The sequence below is a fragment of the Nylanderia fulva genome, unplaced genomic scaffold (assembly GCF_048542155.1).
Source record: "Nylanderia fulva isolate GAGA-0341 unplaced genomic scaffold, ASM4854215v1 Scaffold5, whole genome shotgun sequence".
Lineage (NCBI taxonomy): Eukaryota > Metazoa > Arthropoda > Insecta > Hymenoptera > Formicidae > Nylanderia > Nylanderia fulva.
The window spans coordinates 6,199,761-6,221,155 of NW_028190587.1; the positions used below are offsets into that span (position 1 = coordinate 6,199,761).

General features: G+C 30.6%; 1 protein-coding gene across 8 annotated transcripts; it reads right to left on the reverse strand.

Annotated features, from left to right (window-relative positions):
• Positions 1-50: 50 nt before the first annotated feature.
• Mbs (Myosin binding subunit) lies at positions 51-20,306 on the reverse strand. 8 transcript variants are annotated; one of them, XM_085487112.1, is made up of 22 exons: positions 19,369-20,306; positions 16,082-16,212; positions 15,819-15,937; positions 15,005-15,164; positions 14,607-14,751; positions 14,283-14,416; positions 14,058-14,203; positions 13,662-13,793; positions 13,356-13,438; positions 13,140-13,266; positions 12,948-13,056; positions 12,499-12,633; positions 11,253-11,423; positions 10,492-10,623; positions 9,504-9,687; positions 8,736-8,891; positions 7,874-8,057; positions 7,629-7,738; positions 7,355-7,426; positions 4,413-4,736; positions 1,255-1,368; positions 51-763 (listed from the first exon to the last, which is right to left on the reverse strand). In XM_085487112.1, exons 1-21 carry the CDS (start codon positions 19,615-19,617, stop codon positions 1,282-1,284), a joined length of 3,090 nt encoding a protein of 1,029 aa, XP_085343238.1. In that variant the 5' UTR covers positions 19,618-20,306; the 3' UTR covers positions 51-763; positions 1,255-1,281. The 8 variants fall into 8 exon arrangements, with proteins under 8 accessions (XP_085343238.1, XP_085343237.1, XP_085343236.1 ...); XM_085487110.1 differs by lacking the exon at positions 51-763 and adding an exon at positions 3,709-3,801 and having other exon boundaries at positions 1,305-1,368; XM_085487111.1 differs by having other exon boundaries at positions 51-1,368.
• Between the last annotated feature and the right edge of the window lie 1,089 nt (positions 20,307-21,395).

The following is a 21,395-nucleotide window of genomic DNA, read 5'->3' on the forward strand; positions in this document are numbered from 1 at the left end:
ACTAAGATTCTTGTGTTGTGTAAGTTATGTATTAAATATTTACACAAGTATTATTTTCTAATAAATTTCATTACGAAATAACTACATTGAGTCATCCTTTTTTTTACAATTGTTTACAATAATATCATTAAAAAACATGCCAACTGTCAGTTTGCACATTCCATAATCCAATATTTATAAATTCGTTTTTATCCAAAGTGTATATTGAACAATAATTTTATTAATGCTATAAGAAAATAATAGATAACAGCATTTCATACATTAGACAAATAGTTAAAAATAATAACACAGATTCTACCACATCAACAGTTCGAACTCAAGTTTTTTTTACAGCCACAGCTCTAACATATAGTAATTTTAGCACTTTAAGGAGATTAAATCCTGATGTGTCTTAAGTATATTTTACATACATATCTGTGATATTATATAAGAAAATTATTAATATTACAGAATAAAATTAAAAACATTTATTCTCCCGTACATGCATCAAATTCTGCTTATACTGCAAAAATGGCAATGATGGAAGGATTTATAAATTGCAGTCTTCAGAGAAAGGCCACTTGAGTAGCAAGATCATGTTCTTTGTGACTCCATCCTTTTTTATCAGCTGCATAATTTAATCAAGCAAAACAAATATATATCAAATTTATTGCTCTTCGATAATGCAAATGGACTCGTTTTACTGTAGTTTTATTTGTCTGCAGTCAGAGTATTTCTCTTAAAATTCTCTCTTCTAGTTATTAAAATGCCACATCATTGTTGTCTATAATTATACAAAAATGTCCTTATAAAGAGAATCAACATAGATAACGTGATTTGTTAAAAAAAAAAAAAGATGTAAAAAATCAACAGATTTTCTCCCTAGTATAAGTCGAATACAAAGTAAATCAGAATTTTTTTACTGTAAAACATTGAATTAATTTTATATAGTGGATTATAAAATTTATCTTTCTATATATATATATAAGACATTAAAAAATAATTCCGCAAAGTAAAATTTCTCTAAGTCTTTTACAATCAAATATTCACAGTCTAAGAATAGAAGTAACATATTTTTTTCGCCTTTGGCACAGCCATGCGATTAATAATTTGATCTCATCATCGGAATAAGTTAAATTACTAGCATGAGGATAAATTCATCGATAGCGTGATGCGCGTTTGTAAGAATACTAGCGATAATAATAATGCTGCGATAATTAAAGCAATTCATTTCGATATACAATCATAACATACAACAACTTAAAATTTCATTACAATGTGCAGTGTTGAGACTACAAGACTTTATTTGGACAATTTGCTGATTACTCTGATCAAGGCACCATTTTCATCTTTTAGCCTCTGATTTTCGCATTTTAGTTGCTCCATCACCTAGAAAAAAAATGTCACACTAATTCTTATGTGCTAATCTAAAACGCAACGGAGGAGTTATACATTATACAGAGGAGTACAAAGAGAAATGATGCCATTATAGACGGAGTAATAAGTGCTCACAAAAAAAACAGGAAGATAAACGGAAAAAAGAGAGGCACTCACAAGTATTACTGCAACCAAAAGTTATTAAAATATATACAGGGTGTTACAAAAATCCTGCAACAAACATCTCGAAAACAAAGACTTTTTGAAAAAATGTTTCAAATCAAAGTTGTAGGGTTTTAAGTGGCGTATTAAATAGCAATGTTAATGTGATTATACACAGCCTCGTTAAAGCTATATAAAATTTACATTGAAATTTTTTAATAAAAATCCCGCCTATTTTAGACTACTTAAAAATTTCAAAGTGAATTTTACATGACCTTAATGCTATTTATAGTCACACTAATATTACTACTTAATAACCACTAAAGTCTTACAACTTTTACTTGCAACATTTTTCTTAAAAAATCTTTATTTTTTAGATATTTAACTATTGCAGGACTTTTGAGATACCCTATGTATATTCGGATATATTGTATACTAGCAGAAATTAATAAATGTGTTCAGATGCTATAAAGGAATTAAAAAATGATAGAGTGAATCGAGCAAGTAGTGTTTTATCAATTTATGATGTTCGTATTACATATAACAGCAGAATCATAGATTTTATTTCTTTTGATTATTATCAATGCATTTGTACACAAGTATTCTCTTCATAATTATATATTTATGAACTATTTTACTATTAAATTACTAGCTAAATTACTAAATTCTCTTCATGATTTATCTGTAGACTAGAGTTGTAGAGATCTGACACACACTTAAACTTAAAAGTAATAAATTTTTATACGTATATCTTACACAATAAAATTATCTGTGTGCTTGGAAGACAATAATAATCTCTCTTCCTCGTATACAATCCAAGTTTAATTACCAGATAATTAAACTTAGTAGTCCTTTAAAAGATGCGTAGATTTAATCAATAATTTCAGGAGTATTTTTTATAAAAATATCAAAGGAGCGTTTATATAAATCGTGTATTATCAACTAATAATCATTTGTCACATACTTTCTTATCGAGCACTTTTAGAACACTACAAAATAATATCATTGATTATGAAAGCTTTCTAATGCATATCATATAGATAAATATATATAATATTATATACATAAAAATTATAGTGGGATTAATGTCAATCTCGTATGTGGATTGACCATTTTGCAAAGTAGATCTATTGTATATGTCAATAAATAAAGTGCAATAAAAATGCAACAATTTAACATTTAACATGCTTTCTGAGAAAGACAGAAAGAGAGATAGAGAGAGAGAGAGAGAAAGGTGTAAAGATCTAAGTTAATAAGAGTGTAGTAGCTTGTTTGAGTTTAACATATTGAAAATGTTTCTGGGAACTGTCACACAATTACAATTAAGATGAATGAACGAAAAGAAAAGAATAATCAGTTGCAAAGTCATGATTTTGTTTTTTTTCATGTTTTTAACACGTGCCAAAAATGATGATATTATCGATGCTTGGTGATGGCGCATTCAGTTTACAAATGTTATATTGCATGTTGAATGATGGTTTTATTGATGAAGGAAAAAAGTTTTCATCTAAAGTTATATAAAACTGCGAAATCTATATTCATTCCTATGCATCTTAACATATGACAGACTGCGTTCTCCTAATTTTTGTTAAAACTTATGCAATGTTTTTTTTACTTTTAATTTTTTTAGTAAATGTATTATTAAGTAATTCGCGTTTATAACATGCATCACACAAACAGTCGCGTATATAATTATCACGATTGAAACTTTACACAGCGATCTCTTAAATAATTCGTATACATATATATATATATATATATATATATATATATATAATGTTATACATGTGATCTTTCTCGCATTAAAAATCGCGTTGATATTGCCACAATTAAAGTACTATTAGTATCACACTAAGTAAGATCGTATAATGTTCATTATGATATTCGTGTGTATTTTATAATAGAGACCTAAAGTCTCTCCTTTTTTTTTTATTATAAAAGAATAAGTTGCTAAGCTGTCGTTTAGTTAAAAGTTAATTAACGATCGCGTTGGAATGTATAAACACATTGTAAAGCTGAATTATACAATAAGTAAATGAGTAGTATCGTCTCTGTTTTAATACTGGGCGGTCGAGGAACACGAAATTGTAATCAATCATTCGATTAATTAATTAATTAATTAATCAATTAATGCTATACGTGAGATACGATGTCTATCGTTAACGCAGATGCTGTCATTGTGTTCTTTACCTATTTAGTATTGGTGAGTTTGGATACGACACGGGTAAGTGCCCGATTTTCGGCTTTCAATCTCTCATTTTCAGCTTTGAGCTTTTGCAATTGCTGTAAACAGTTAAACAATTAGCCTAAAACCCTGCCACTGTTTTTTTTACTAGTCCCCAAAAATAGTCCCAAAACATACACTGGTTTAAGTAAAACCGCGTGCGATTCCCCGATTAGACTACACACTAGAAATTCTGAAAAGCGGAACACAAGGGAAGAGATATATAAACGGGTGAACAGAAATTATTTCCCGATTGAAAAATCAATCAGCAGACTAATCTGAGTAGAGAATAAAGAAAGAGAATAAAGCGCCGTAAAAAAATGATAGATAAGGAAAAGCATACAAAATAGATGCACCGAAAAGCAATTGCTTTTTAATTAAAAAAAAGGATCGTCGCTGTTTTTCTTTGCCGCTACTGGTCGTAGCAACGCAACAAAAAGAGATGACGGGTGTATAATAACTAAATAAAACTAAAAAATCTAAAATTGTGAGTATACAGATATATACTGATATATGTATAATCGTACACAGAGATAAAAATCACAGAGAAAAATTGTGGTCCAGACTCGTCATTATTTAAGATACGAAAGCGTCTCCGTTTCATTTGCTTTCACATATAAATAACAATTGTTGAAATCGAAGAGAATGATACGTGGAAATCTGAGCTTACCTTTAATTCCTCTTCCATTTCCGAAAGTTTTCTCTCCATTGCTCGCCTTTCTCTCTTTTCCGCCTCAGAGAGAATTACTTTGTTTTGGTTGGTTTGCGATTTCTCCAATAAACTTCTAACTTCCTTCAACTGTTCATCGGAACGTTTCAATCTGTCCTTTAATCTTTCGTTCTCGCCCTGAGATTCCTCGTACAATTTCTTATAGTCTAATTCGCCGTTTTCGGAATTATTGGATTTTAATCTGATCGGCGCTGATGATGCTTCTGATGATAATGAAGATATTGAGCCTAATCTATTAGCCCTCACAGAACGATCATTTCCACTCTAAAACAGACAAAATAACATTATTAATTTTTGTTCAATGCATCATCGCCTAAGTTCCTTGAAGAAAAATTCTGGTTATAGATTTCGCAATATTAGCACCATCGAGAATATTACAAGAGCATCTTTTTTTAAATATATATATATATATATATATATATATATATATTAGGAAAAATCGCTCACAGCGTATCCCTCGGAACTAGTTAGACTAGTTAGACTGGAGCTCCTCGACCTGATATTTAAACTTGGTTTTACTTTGGACCTGCTAAAACTCTCCGTTTTTGGCACGTGAGAGTGAACATTTAGATTCAGATAGTTGTAACTGGGAGATGTGTTTAAATTCAAGGGATTGACGACTGTATGAGAGGGTACGGTCACACCACCGTATCCGGTTTTCGTTCCACCGTACGTCGTGAAGAGACTTTGGTAACTTGTCGGACTGTTGGTCGATTTCACATACGGACTTGTGCGAAATAGATCGGCAGTCTTCGCGCCTTTATTCAAGTAACTCGATCCAGAATACAGATTGGGACTTTTCGCGCCCAATAAACCCGAGTTGTACGTTGTTAGATTATTCTGATTCAGCGAGAGCAATCCGCTGATTCGTGACCTGTTTCCAAAAATTGATTTCCCATTTGTTGATGCCTGAGCTCTCAGGCCCGCAGCTGTTGTTGGCTTAGCTTGTGCTCCCTTTCTGTACGAAGACATAGTTTGCGTCACGTGCGAAGCTATTACGAGACGTTACAGCATCGGGAGAGTTTTTTCGTGAAATTCGTCACTCAACTTCTACACACGTTATTCATACGGCTGACGTCGTAAAGACTTTTATCGCAGCCTTTACGCGATACTTCGACAGCGAAAACTTTATAGTTTCTAAGAACAAAGAGCTGTACATCCAGGACTGCGGAGAACAGATGATAGACTGACGGAGACTGGGCAGAAGAACCCAAGATCTCTCTTTCTCTCTCTCTCTCTCTCGGCCAGTTTGCTTTAAAGCATCACTACTATGCGCTATTTTTGGAATGCACGCGAAGACGCACACAAATATCAAGGTTTCAGAGAAGAAATGCAATTTGTATCGCGCTTTAAGCGCATCTTAATACGTGATAGCTCGTGATAAAAAAAATAATTTAAGTGGATTTGAGTTTATAAGCGCAAATCCAGGATATCCCATAGGGAATTGCTGAAACTAATCAACTGTCATTTTTTAATGCATGCAGTTATTAAGAAAACAAAAATTGTGTTAAAAAAAGGAAAGACAGTTTTTAATGGATATAAATAAAATGTTTATATACTAGTTTATTTTATTGAAAAAAAGTAATGAAAAAAGTACTAATAATCATATAATCATTAAAAAATGACAGTTGATTAATTTCAGCAATTTCCTATGGGACACCCTGTATATTGTATATATGATATACATCTAATTTTATACTGGGAAAATAAATCTAAGAGTCGAAAAGCAAGGGAGTATAAATTTCATAACATTTAGCAACCTCGTGTGCAAGATTTATATAGACGCGTTGGCTGATCTATCTGTCATCGATAAAAGATTGAAAGGCGTTTAGCGATGTTCATCAGCAGCAAACAAACGATTCTAAATGTCAAAGCGTTTAGAATTGTCTTCCGGATTGATAGAATACTTTTAGACACGGTCGGATCATGTTCACGATCATCTCTTTTTACTTCAATTACCGATCGACTTTCCTGAATAAAACTTTGCCATGCTACCTTATTAGAGTCAACTCGATAATTTTATATTAAAAAAAAAGAGCAGAGAGAGAGAGAGAGAAATATTTATGAAGATTGAACAAAGTTATATGTTGTACTTTTTCACATATAGAACATCAAACGCGTAGATGACAGAACAAACAAAGCTTGAACTATTTTTGTCGAGGATAAACGTACGAAATATAGAAGTTATTCTTCCAAGAAACTAAAAATAACACCAAGCACCGGTAGCCTACTAAAACCGTTTATACCCGGCGAATGAAAAAAAAGTTACGCTGGAACTGTGTGAGAGAGCGAACTCTCTCTTCCAGAATTACAAAAATATATTTAACATTAAATACTGGAGAACACCTATTCATTTCTCGTTATCTGCTCGTCTTTTTGCTTAGGCTTCAACAGGAACAGATACAATTATCCGATCTGTTCAACAATCGAAGCTCCAGAAATCTAGGTCAAAATGAGATGATGCCTCATCATATACCCTCTCTGTTTCTCTTTTCTACGAGCTTCTTGTTTTCCTCTGCGTCACATAACTGCGCGTTATCCAATATTGGCTTCTTGGCTACTCTAGTAAATCCGACAAGAGACTCGTAAATTGAAATTCGGACAGACACTTTGGCGTCAGAAGGATTTGATAAATAAAAAATTCGAAGATAATCGATAAAACGAAGAAACGATATATTTTAGATCACGATATCCATTCATCATGCAGCAGCCAGCGTTTATTATTCGCGCATATGTAATATTATTTTATACTTTGAACTGAATTATTTCGATTTAAAGAAATGTTTGATATATTTCCGACAATAATCTATTAAAGTTAGAGTTAACAGACAGTGCAAGAAAAAATCTAAACAAAAATCTATAGAAAAAGATGAATTACTTACTTCATTATGATTAATTTTGGAATCGTCGCAGTCCCCACCAGCAGTTACATCTTGTTTTTCTGGATCGATTTCCTAGAAAAGATAAAATGTCGTTTTAAATGTATTCTCAAATATATTTATTTATTTTTTATAGAAGAAATTTCATTACATTTTGATTGGTTTTAATGCTATCATTTTGAAATCTATGCGTTTTTTTCTCAAAATATAGTTCTTTTTCATTGAGAAATGTAACTTCTTTGATAACTTCTTTATTATTATCAAAATTGTTACTAACATCCATATCTACGTGAACCACGCCTGTCGATCTTCTCTTAGGCCTACGCCTCCTTTGTATAACCGCCTGTGTAGCTTGTGCGTTTCTACTATCATTTTCCTTATCTTGTTCTATAACATAACACAATTGCGATTTTTTAAAATAAATAATTGTCAATACTGCACAAATCAATTACTATTAAATTTTTCATTAAAAAAACACATAACGAGTTATGCTGTTTAATTAATTATTTTATAGATCTTTACCTTTGTCGTCAGGTTGCTTTGACGATCTCCTAAGGGGTAAAGTAATTGTGGTTTCTGTACTACTGGTAGCAATAGTCTCTACTGGCGCTGATGATGGTCTAGGTATACCAGTTCCAGCAGACGGTCTTCTCATGTAGGCCGTAGTATTATCGGTAGGTTTATTATTAGCATCTTCTAACTGAAACTATATGACAAAATGTAATGTTATTATCAATTTTGATTTATGATAACATTTATGGCCATTGATATAGGCTTATGCCCTTTTCCCATAAATCGTTGAAATCGACTCAGACATGTTTTATATAATATAGAAAGGACATATGTATTTATTCCTCTAATGTAACAATTCTATATAATAAATAATAATAATAATATATTATATTATATAATTATTTTAATATTTATTTAAATAATATATAAAAAAATTGTAAACTAAGTAATTAATTAATTAAATAAAATTATATTTAATAAATTTAATTATATTTAATTTAAAAAAGACCACTCTATTTATGGAAAAAGGGCACCAATTTTTTAAAACTCATGAAAAAACAAATATCTTCAAATCACAATCTCTGTTTTTAGAACGTTTGAAGAACATGGTTATTACATCTTTAAAAAATTGATTTAAATGCATTATTTTTCATTAAGTAATACTTTAATAAAAACTTTGAAGTCGAAATAGTTTTAGCGTATGTGCCCTTTTTCCATCAATGACCTCATTTGTAATGCTTCGCTTCCATTAAATTCGCGATTGAATTTCATTACACCTTGTATCCTGTAGCACCGACTATAGTAATCGGATAAATAATCGCGCGAATAAACATAGATAAATAATAAATTTCGTAAGAAATACCGCACAGACCTTGCTTCCATTGTCTACCCTTAATCTCCAAGATGGTCGTCTTTCAGGCAAATTAGATTCTTCTACTTTATTCGCAGTAGTCACGGTAGCGGTAGTCGAAGTTGCGGTTGTTATCGTAGCTGTGATCGAAGCTGTATTGCTGACGGTAGTTGTAGGCTATATTATTTAAAAAAAAAAATGAAGAAATATATCGACTTCTCGTACTACTCGTCTCGACTTTACATAATTGTCGTATTACATTATATTTGTATATAAGAATATAATAAAAAATAAAATATTACATGGACTTTGAATTTTAAACAACACAGGTACTTGGAAGCCATCTAATATTACGTCAGATCGTCATTTAATTTATTACGCACAGTTCAAGAATAACTTTTGTTTCAAACATAAGAAAAAGAATAATCATTTTCTTAATAGTTTTTTTACCCTGAATATGATTCCGGTATCCAAATTACAAATTTAAAAACCGGAAACATAGTCATCATCAACAAACACTGTGAGAAATAATAATCCTCTTTCTTGCGTTGAAAAAAAATATTTTTTCTTGACTGTGTAATTAATATGCCGCACTGCGTTTTAATATTCACTGTCAATGTTCTCAGTTATACTAGAAGTACGAAAAGACGTCTCTCTCTCTTAACGTTATTATACACTGTTTGAGAAAATTTTTTCCAGACGATTCGCTTCGCGCGATTAGTCACCTCTCTAATCAGTTGATAAGACGATTCCCCCATGTATGATAAAAATCATCGATACGATGTTTACCTGCGTGGATGGTATTACTGCTGGCGATTCGTTGTTCTGTTGCTTTTTCTTGACTAATTGTTCCGCGCTCTTGATCTCGTCCAACGTCACACCTTGAGTTGATCTTCTGGTCTCTCTCACTCTCTTCGCATGAGCTTTCCTTTGCGTTTCGCTCTCCTCATCGCGTACCGGCGGAACGAAGGATCTGTACATATATACGCAATAATACATTAAATGGAAAAATATACTCGCGAGCTTACAAGTTGCAACAGAAAAAAATACAATATCGTCAGGTCGTTTTATCTGTGCAATGTAGGAACAAACTTTTAGTAAGCATTATATTCAATTGCAATTTATATCAATATCAAGCAATATCAAAAATTTCACAGAAAACAGCAAAAATATATGTATATATATCCCTATAAAATATGCCTGTAATATATCTTCTTTGTATGTTCCAGATGTAGCTTTGGTGTCATGTATAATTATTATATGAGAATTCAGTTTTTTCCCTGCAGTAGAGTATTAATTTTTCGATTGATTAGAAAATTAACAGAATAAAGATGTTATGTAATAACGTTACAAATGATAGAGTTTTATTTCCATTATAATTTAATTATTTCTGTAGAATATTAATGGACCTTTGTGTAATTAGTGGATTGTTGCGAGTATCACAGTGCGTTCACAAATTTACATATTTAACGATACAAAAATCAAATAATGTGCATTTATATGTAGTAGTGAATCCATTTATCGACTATAATCGTGTGTAACGTTTCAGCTTTTGGTGAATTCAGACGTGTGATTGCTTGTGAATGAGACAACTATCGTAAAATTCAAATATATAGAACAATTAATATGCAAATAAAAGGAATAATCACACTGCAAAAGCAAAACTTCATGCTACTGCCAGCAAATTAACGTAAATTACACGTAAACATCTGAAGAGATATATATGTATGCAAAAGTCATATTTCAGGAGGATCTTCCGAGCAGAGTGAGTACCCACTTGAAGAAATTCTTGAAGATATTTCCTGGACTTAGCTTGCTCCCGCCTGGTGTAGTGGGAGTTCCAGGAGCAGTTGCTACTGCATTATTTGTATTTGATACAACTGTAGATGCAGCTTCCATTGGTTGAACACTATCCAGCCACATTCATATTATATAACGCACAATACAAAATGGAAAAATATAGATGTCAATTATGTGTATGTAATAATGTTTGATGTTGTAAATAAGTGTGTCGTTTTGGAAATACCCGAATTTTTATATATCAATTATGTGGCAAAAAATATACATATACTTGAAATCTTTACAACTTAAGGCATATTAAGAACTCTGGAGCATAAAGTATTGCATAATTTTTTACTTGGTATATAAAAAAATTAATCTATAACACTATCAAAATTATGAAAAAATCTCACGAAAATAATCCATTTTAATCAAACAGTTAACGCAGTATTGTAATAAAAAAACTTTAAATCAAATATTTTACACGTTTCGTAAAAAATATTGCAATCCATTTTCAACCTCTTGTATAAAAAAAAATTTAAGATATGTAAAATTAAAAATATATATTTAGAGATGTATATATAAAGAATATATTTATATATATTTATATATATATATATATATATATATATATATTTATATATATATATATTTATATATATATTTATATTTATATATATTTATATTTATATATATTTATATTTATATATATTTATATTTAAATATATTTATATATATTTAATATAAAAATGTATTTACCTGCGAATTTGATTGACTGGAATAGGACTTGTTGTTGTAGTGGCAGTGGTAGTTGTTGTGATGGATGACAATAAACTCGAGGCCAATGTTTTAGATGCAGATGTTGGTGAAAGTGTATTGCTTCCTTGTGGCAGTCTTGATAATTCCAAATTTAATTTCACGTCTTTTTTTCTGAAGTGTAAGAACAAAATAAATAATTAAAAAGAAATAATATATAATAATAAACTATTAAACATGTAATAATAATACATAATAATAATAATGATAATAATAATTAATAATAATAATAATATATTACAGTAAAAATTTTGAAAGTTCTCTATTTGATCAATATATTAAGATTTATACCTCAAAAAGATGTAAGAAGTATACAAAATTTCAAGTTTTTATCTTTGTATTTGAGTTATTTAATTATATTTACTTTAATTATGATAGGGTTATAAGTGTAATATTAATATAATATTAATATAAATGTAATATTAAAGAAAATTAGTTCTACTAAACTTATATACATTTAAGTTCTTATAAATAATTAAAAAATTGTTAAGAGTTAAGATTTTAATTTGATTAACACTATTATATACGTTTTCAATTAAAGCATTTTAATATTTCAAGCTCTAAGACAATTAATAGCAAGCCACATTAAAAGCCCATTCCATACAAAAATGTATAAAAAAAATATTAAAATCACATCTTTTACAGGTTTACACATATTTTCAAATAATACAAATGATACAATATGTGTTGCAATGTTTTACATATTACAGGGTATCTACTCAAATTTTGTAAAAAAATTTCTTGAAAATTACCTGATAAAAATAAAAGAATAAAATAAAAAGATAAAAATATAAAACAAAAATAATTTATTATAAATATCTCCCTCCTCAAGGAAACTTGATTAAAATTAATTATTGATTAAATTATTATTTATTTAATTATTTAATAAATAAATAAGGAATATTAGTTTATTTAAATATTATCTATTAAAAAATTAAATATTGTCAAGATATGTTTTTTAAGTGCTCAATATGAATAAAATTAACAAAAAAAATTTTTTTTTTAAATTCCTTGAATTCCAATCAAATTCCGAGAATATCAGATTTTCAAGATTTTTCCCAGGAGTATATCCCCTATATTATAGAGAGAATAATTATATTAGGTAACTTGAAATATAGAATTAACACAATTGCAATTTTTGTAAAAATTAAAAACTGTAACACATTGATTAGAAGCACGCGGCATATACCTGGGTGTTTCGCGTAGAGATGCAGAACGAGTCGTAGAATTGGTGTAAGTAGGAGCAGCTGCATTGCAGCGATGGAGGCTAGGGCACGAGAACGCCTTGATGCGAGCACGTAATGCCAAATATTGTTCATAAAACCTGCATCACATGCATTACCGTGCCATGCATATCTCTACACTAATTTTCATGATAGTATAGGGACATACGTTACAAAGAGACACTAAGATTCGCAATTAAAATGCAAACATATGAAGTGTGGATATATAATACAATATCTTAGTTGGAATGCAGCACAGCTGTTAATAGCATTAAGTATCAGCTAATTATTAACAAAAAAAAAGAAGAAAAAACACTCAATATTTCTAAAAATATAAAGCTGCAGACTTGTGTATAAAAAATAATAATAACAATAATAATAATGACACGCTAAGCAAAGATTTAATTATACTCACTTTTCGTCTGTTTCAAAACTATGTGTTCTTCTTAACACCACATCAGGCTCTCCACTAACTTTATTTGGTACTGTTGGTATCTTAATGTTGTTATCCTTATCTTCGAGTTCTAAAAAGTAATTACATATAAGATTATTAAAAAAACACAATTTTAAGAAATGTAATTGAAAATATAATATTAAAGAAACTTACTTGTAGATACAGAATTAGTAGTTTCAGTGTTTTGCATTTTATTTCGAAAGGAACCTGAACGTCTCCAAGATGGTACAACACCTTCTTCATTATTATCAGTCTGTTGTTTTGGTGGCAATATTGGAGCCTTGGAAAAACAAGTAGAAAATTATTTAAGAGAACACAAAACAATTTATCATATAGCAAACAATTTATTGTAGAAACAGTTTACTTTACCTGATTAGGAACTTTAGTAGTTTCAACCGGAGATATTGGACTGTGGAGTGCATTTTCATCTTTGTTTACTCTATTTTTCTTCTCTGCAAAATAATTAATTAAAAATTATTACACTATTAATTTTAGAAAAAAATTTTAGAAGAAATATTTGAAGTTTTTGACTCTCTGTGACACCATAACCAAAATCCAGTATTTTGTTTAGATATTCCGATATAAAAATTTGAATACATGCAATATATAATAGTAAGCAATATAATTCGTGTTCTATATAAAAAAAAAGAAAACGGTCTTACAGATCAAACTTACCGTCATCTGTAAGACATGTCGCGTGGTTAGACTTATCAGATTGATTGGAGAAAGTGGAAGAGTGTGATTCTGAGCTAGTCTCAGATTCACCTTCACCATCACTCTCTTCCATGTGTGTTTCACGCGTTGCTTCTGTCCATGCAGCAAATGTTATAAGAAATACAGATTACAGTTAACAGTACATAAAGATTAGATTCGTAGAATTAGACAATAGGAGAAATATAGAGGCATGAAAATAGTTTGCACAAAACATGATTATTCTCTTTTCCCCTTTTCCACATAAAAAATAAATATGGAAGTTACAGAGAGTTGTAGATAGTTATTAATGTAATCACCTCTTTACAAAAACGTGCGGATTAGATAATATGTAGATATAATATCCAAACAAAAACTTACCAACATCACTGTTTGTACTAGTGCTGGAATCTTCTTTGTCAGATTGAATTTCCAATTCAACCTTTTTAACTTTATTTGGTGTTTCTTCTTCAAAGATCTCCGTAGATTCTTGCGCCGTTACTGCACTATCAGCACTCGTTGAGACACTGTAATGATAAATAAATACATTAAAATAAAAGATTATATCTCACATTTTTTTAAATTTACGATTATTGTGTCGCGTACCGTTTCTTTGGTATAGATGATTGCTTCTTATTATTTGTTTGTGGATTTTCTTTTATTATAAGTGCTTGTTGCTCTCTTAGATTTTCAAGAGCTTTGAGGATATCTGCATCAGCAACATCAAAAGCAGTTTGGCCCTAGAAACAAGATAAGATATAAGAGTATATAATAATAAGAAAGATATCTTATAATAATAATTGTGTTGTACAGCCTAAACCAGTTTAGATGTAAATTGAATTAGCCCGAAGTTAATCAATCTAGAACCAACTTGAACTGATCTAGATTTAATCTGTGCTACACAATTATTATAAACATTTATTCTCTTACGGCATAATTTTTCATATCCATATCACAGTCATTCTCAACAAGAAGTTTGCAAGCTTCCAATTGACCCCAATGTGCCGCACCATGCAAAGGCGTCCACCCATCAAAGTCCTGTGCATCAACATTGCATCGAGCTTGTAGTAATATGCTGCACAGAAGTATTAAAAAAAACTCAATAACAAAACTCGATTCCACGTACAAAACCTGTTTTTAATATTATATAATTATATATAATTAATTATAATGTAATACAATTATAATATAAAAAGAAACTTTTGTTTCATTGTTGCATTGCATACATAATACTTTCGATGTAAGAAGTATATGTAATAATTTGTTATTCTTTAAGCAATATGTCACATTATATATAAATAATTTTTTAAATTTAAATAATATCTTACTGCATAACTTTGATGTAGCCTTTGGCAGCAGCAACATGAAGTGCAGTAGCTCCTGATCTAGGATGTACAGAATCTTTACCTGGCGCGCCTGAACGCCAAGCTTTCGCGTCGGTCAGCATTGATTGTTCCTCTTCACTTCTAGCCTGGTCACAATCGATACCTGCAAAATTAAATTTATTATATAATTTATATTCAACGATCTTGTATTATAATCTAATAATTTTAAATTCTATTTTATATTTTAAAAATATATTTCAGTAAAATTAATTTTACTGACAAATTCAACTGTAAGATGTTATAGAAAAAAAAATACCTTAAAAGATATCAAATATTTCTATTTGATTTTTGATATCCAATATTTCTATTTGAAGAGTTAATATTTAAATATGCAAAATAAGAATAAATCATATATAAGCAGACATCGTTTAAGAATCTATTTTGGTATTCGGCATTGTATGTGAAATTATATCAACATTACGAAAAGAGGTCAATGAAAGAAGGAATCTTTGCCAATATGCTGTGTCTGAGAGCGCGAATTTTAAGCAAAATTATTGACAATGAGTTTCAGATGTGTAGTTTATCATTTACACATGTTTAAAAATCGTATCAATAGATAGAGAAAAAACGCGAATAATTAATTTTTTTGCCAATTGCGCAATTAGATTGCTCGCTTAAATTATCGCAGCACGGATATTTCGGTACTACTACGATTTCCAGCACCGATTTTCCTCGAAGAGATCTATAATTAAAAGTTTTACGCAGTAGGCCTCATCATAGATACATCCTGCAAATATATACATATATAAATGCAAACCTGCTTTATTTATATGCTGTTGGAGCATGTCTTCCATCTCGTCGCTTTCTGCAATATCAAGCGCCAGTTCACCATCGTTATTAACTGCTGCCAGATTACATCCTTGTTCTATTAAGTATCTGTAAAAAAAATATACATTTTTCTCAATATTTTATTATAATAAATATGAACGAAAAATTATGATTAGAAAATCTTAATGCTTTTATAAGCGTAAAATATATATATAAATATTTTTTTATTATTGTGTAAAAACTTTAACCCACTTGGCAATAGATATAAATCCACATGATGCTGTAGCATGTAAGGGTGTCCATCCTTCGTTATCTCCACGATTGATATCCGCTCCTTGCTCCACCAAAAATTCCACCATATCCAGATCATCATCGATGCAGGCCTGTTAACACAATTACGATTACAGTCATACGATACAATATGTACTATGAATGTGATATTGTATGCTAATTATATATCGATATGCATGGAGTCAAACGAGAAGGATGAAAAGCGTGCGCGATTGGCAAGATGTATTTCGAGATCCCGACATCAGAACCGCCGATTTTGCTCGGTCTGGTCGAGATCCAAGGTTTGAATCGATGTTACAAATCTAGAGTTTCGATTATGTTATTAATCACGAATATCACACATTTCCATATATAGCAATATATATGATATTGAATAAATTTTGCGATAAGATATATGACAAATTTAGATGATAAAATTCATAAAAAGATTTTGTAGAAAATTAAGTTTTTTTAAATATAATATTTAAAGTACATAGAATTATTTTTCAGGAACAAAATATAGAAATATAAAATATATTTATTATACAAAAATAAATTTACTTAATATTAAATTATCTTTCTTTGTTAAGCCTGCATATATATATACATATATATATAGTAAAAAATATTTTTGTAAATCATTCTTCGCATCAATGTGCACAAATTCCTACGGTTTTGACATATATTACCAAAGTGAAAAAAAAGTAAATACATATTACAACACATTGCTAGACATAGAGGATTTAAACTGAACACAGATGCTGCAGCCTGTGACTTCTAACAGAGAGCTATAAATAGCATTTGATGCCTGATGTATTTTCACATTCTATTTTCGCAAATCCATGAAATGCCTTAACTTCCTCCTTACTTAAATAACGGCCATAAATATCGGTTCACCTTATGGAAAATGTTATTCCATTGAATAAGACCCGGATAATTCTTCATCTATTATTATGACTATTATTATCACATATATATATTTATTTATTTATTTATTAAATTATATATTTCTGATGCCATTTGCCAGTTAAATTAATTAACAATATATAATAATTTCAAAATAAGCTGAAAAATATAAGTTAATCAATACATATCATCACATTATATTACATTAAACTTTAATTTATTTTCTTAAATACTTATAATTGTTACTTAATTGAATTGACACAAAAAAATAAGGATTTAAAAATATATTACTTAGAAAAAAATATAAAACTTTAATGATAAAAATTAAATGGATTTAATTATACACATATTGTATCTCAAATATATCTTTTATAATTGTCTTGTAATTTTACAATCGTCTTTAATAGTCATATTATCATTTTTTTTAAATAAATATGATCTCTTTCCCCAAAAAAATTTTCTTATTGAACTAAATCATTTTTTCTCGACGTATGATACGATTATTTTTTCTACATTTGAAATTCTTCTTGGGTCTTCTCGTTAATGTATCCTCATTAATTACCTAGATACTGTAATAACCGTTATGGCATGTATGTACAAGCTGTCCCGGATTGCCCAGTTGCGCCAGCTTTCAGAAACATCCAGAAATAGGCTGCTCATAAAAGCTTACTACTCGCAAAAAAAATCGTTGCCAGTGTGGCAAGGAAATAGCTCTATACAGTGAGTTGTCAGAGAGCTCCATTAGAAATCTTCGAAAATCAATAGATAAAAAATTAATTTTTTTTATATAAAAATTAAGCATAAAATTAATCGTGATTTTATTAGCAATTTAGACCCTTAAAATTTAATTTGGTAAAATTTTTTAATAATTTTCAACGTTAAATATGTAATAAAATAATTAGGGAATTTATTTTTAATATTTAAAGCCAAATTAGAAAATAATTTTCATAATTGACTCATTTAGGAAACCTTTGCAAAATTAGAAAAATATTGAGATAATTAACAAACTTTTAAATGATTAAGTAAATTATAATAATAAATAAAATTATTAATAACCAAATGTTACATACATCTATTTGTATAATATGCATTCAATTTTCAAAGTGATAACAGAATATGTTGGGCTTAGCAATTATTTTTTACTCCGACATTTAAAACATAAGTTGAAAAATATATGAACATGTTGATTGCACAAGACACTTACACAATAAAAATTTTCAATCATTAGCATGTTTCAGAAAGATAAAAACAAATTGTGATTTATGAAACAAATATCTCAATAAGCATAAAAATATTAAAATAAAATAAAATAACAAAATTCACACAATAATAATAAAATGTCTTCTTAATTAATTATTATGTCTTATTAATTTCTTATTGATTTCTTATTATTTCATAAAAAAATTAAACTTTTTCTAATTTGAAAATTTACTCAAGAATTGTAGGTGTATTATCAAATATCTATCAAATGTAAGTATCTTGTTAAATGCAGAGAAATAAATATTTTCTAAAGAATTGACATGACATATCGCTTTTAATATAATTAAAAATAACTTTTAGAAAATAAATAAATATTTCTGAGATAAAGCTCAATGAATTTTTTCTGAAATGTATAGCGTGTTTCAGATTTTATCATCTTATTCTGACTTCAATTAAATTGTTTTGCAGCATTTACATTCAACATAAAACAACATGAATTTTAAAGAATTTAGTGTAACAAAATTTAGTTTTAATGTATATAAATAATTTAAATGTATAAAAATAAATTATATTTGCGCAAATAGTTTATAAAACATTAAACTATTGTCGAGATAAACAAAATGAATGACAATTGATGTATAATAATTTTTCCTTGTGCAATTAAATAGAAATTGAATTAACAAAATATTAATTACACAGATTAAACATCAATATAAGCAAAATATTTTCAGATACTGTACGGATGCTTTTGAATCACACTAGCTGACTCAAAGCCGTGTCACACGCAAAGTATCATTATAAAATAACGTGTTTTCGTTACACAATCTATTATTGTAGTCTGCCTTTACACTCATACACGTAAATAGTAATTAATATCAAATATAACAGTGAATTAATATTAATTACATCCTAAGAGCGATCCATTCGTCGAATCAAACTGACAATGAAAAAACCTCCATTACCCAAGTATCCTTTTTCAAAGGAAAAAAAAAAACCCTTCTCATTTGACACATGTCAAATCCACGAGATATCGACGAAACAATACTCCAATTAGACAGCTGGAGCTCGTTGTAGCCATCTTGCGAAGTTCCAGTCTCGCAGGAAAGAAAGAAAGAAACAGAGAACGCGTCGAGAGGAGAAAACTGTCAAAAGCCCCTCCTCACCTGGTGCAGCGCGGTGAGCCCGTCAACGTTCCCGGTGTTGATGTCCGCCCCTTTCTGCAGCAGGCGCACGACCTCTTCCTTGTCGCTGGCCGCGCACGCCGCCAGGAACACGCAGTCGGCGGAGAACTTGATCTTGCGCGCGACCTGGCGCGGCTGCGCGGGCTCGCGATTCGTCTCGGACTGCTCCCAGCGCTTGAGCTGCTCGGCGCGCTTGAACAGGGCCGAGGTCGAGCGTGTCTCGATAGACATTGCCCCGAGGACGACGACGACGACGGGAAAAGAGCACGACGACGCGCTCCGCCTCTAGGAAGGCGGCGAACGGAGCAGCTCTCCTATAATCACCTCTTCTTCTCTTCTTCTTCTCCTCCTCCTCTTCTTCGTCTTCTTGCCTGGCACACACACGCGGCCGCGCACACATGCAAACGGACGACTGACACGCACACACTGACAGCTCACTCCCTCTTTCGCTCTCTGTCCTTCCTTCGGAGCTCTATCTTATCTCCTCGCCGCCCTTTCTCGCGTAGACGACGAGGACGTCGTCGATGACGGCGGCGACTCCACTATGCGATACGCACACATAGACGGAATATACACACATATACGCGCACTTTCGCGTTCACTGCGCGCGATTCGGCACGTGAAACAGGCGTTTCCCTGAGTGAGTCTGCTCCATATATATAGATGTAGGAGCGAGAGAGAGAGATAGAGAGAGAGCGCGACCGCGTATTCCCGCGTCGTCCGGATCCTTGATTCGTCGAGTCGAGTCCTCGGACCCCCGGGTTCTTCAGTTTGACTTCAAGTTTGACCGGAGCGAGCGAGCGCACGCACTACAATCGGTCGAACACCTCCTCCGCCGAGAACGAAACACTCATTTAACGGAACGAATAGACTCGCGTACTCTCTGCTATTCCTGGCCGCTCCTCTCTCGCGCTCCATGTCGAGCTCGAAACTCGAATCGCAGGTCTGCCAACTTCGTCCAGCGAAAGTGTTCCCGAATGATATAGGGAGTTTTCCCGCCTCGCCAGAAGACTCTTTGGGACGCGCCATTGCGATTGGTGGACAATTTCGGTGGAAGAAAGTCACGTGGTCGCAAATGTCAAAATTTGTTTATATTTTTTATTTGTGTTATAATTAATTTAATATTATTTAAATGTATTAAATATGTATTTAATAATCAGGGTTGGGTAAGTTAATGATTTTTTGTTTTATCAACACAGTAGATTTTCGTATTTTAGTATATCTTTTTCTTAATTTGATAGAATTAAAAATGCTTCTCTACGATTGCAATACATGCATCAATAATCCCAGGAAAACTTGATTTGACATAAAAAATTAGAAATAACAGTTTTTCTTATCTATTATTTTCATCTCGATGTGACATCTCGAATTGCAACGAACTGTCAATCTCATCATAATAATTATTATGATATAAAACATATATATGCACTTTGTACGAATAAAAATGCACATTTCCTGGGATTAGAGGACACGAAAGAAATCGGTCTGTTATCCTCTAAACGTAGATTAGAAGTCTAATAAAAATTTGTAATTAGACGTACGATTCGGGTGCGTTGTGCATAATATGTTTTGGAAATGTGTGCTGCTATTTTGTCGGAGTTTATTGTCATTTGTTGAAGGATCTCCTTAAAGTTATAGTTGCTTATAAAATTAGTTTGGCAGCTTTCCTTTTACCCAGATAGCCACAGTAATTATTATGACATCAAAATGCATCAAATGATGCATTTTGACATCAAAATGATGTCATAATAATTACTGTGGCTATCTGGGTAGGAGACACTAATCGACATAAGCATCATATTCTGATGAGAACAAAGATAGAATGATATATATGCTTGTGTCAATATATTGTGTCTCCTAAAAGGAAAGCAACCTTAAATTATATATATATATATATAATTAATATATATACATATAATAAATATAAATAATATTATATATGTAATATATATAAATAATATATAAAATATACTATTATATATAAATATTATATATATATATATATTTCT

Excerpts from the sequence above, each read along its gene's own strand:
- Mbs (XM_085487110.1), bottom strand. The coding sequence starts at position 19,617 with ATGTCTATCGAGACACGCTCGACCTCGGCCCTGTTCAAGCGCGCCGAG. Across the intron at positions 13,794-14,057 it reads TAGTACAAACAGTGATGTTG|AAGCAACGCGTGAAACACAC; the intron begins GTAAGTTTTTGT and ends CTGCATGGACAG. Across the intron at positions 3,802-4,412 it reads AAATGGAAGAGGAATTAAAG|CAATTGCAAAAGCTCAAAGC; the intron begins GTAAGCTCAGAT and ends AACTGTTTACAG.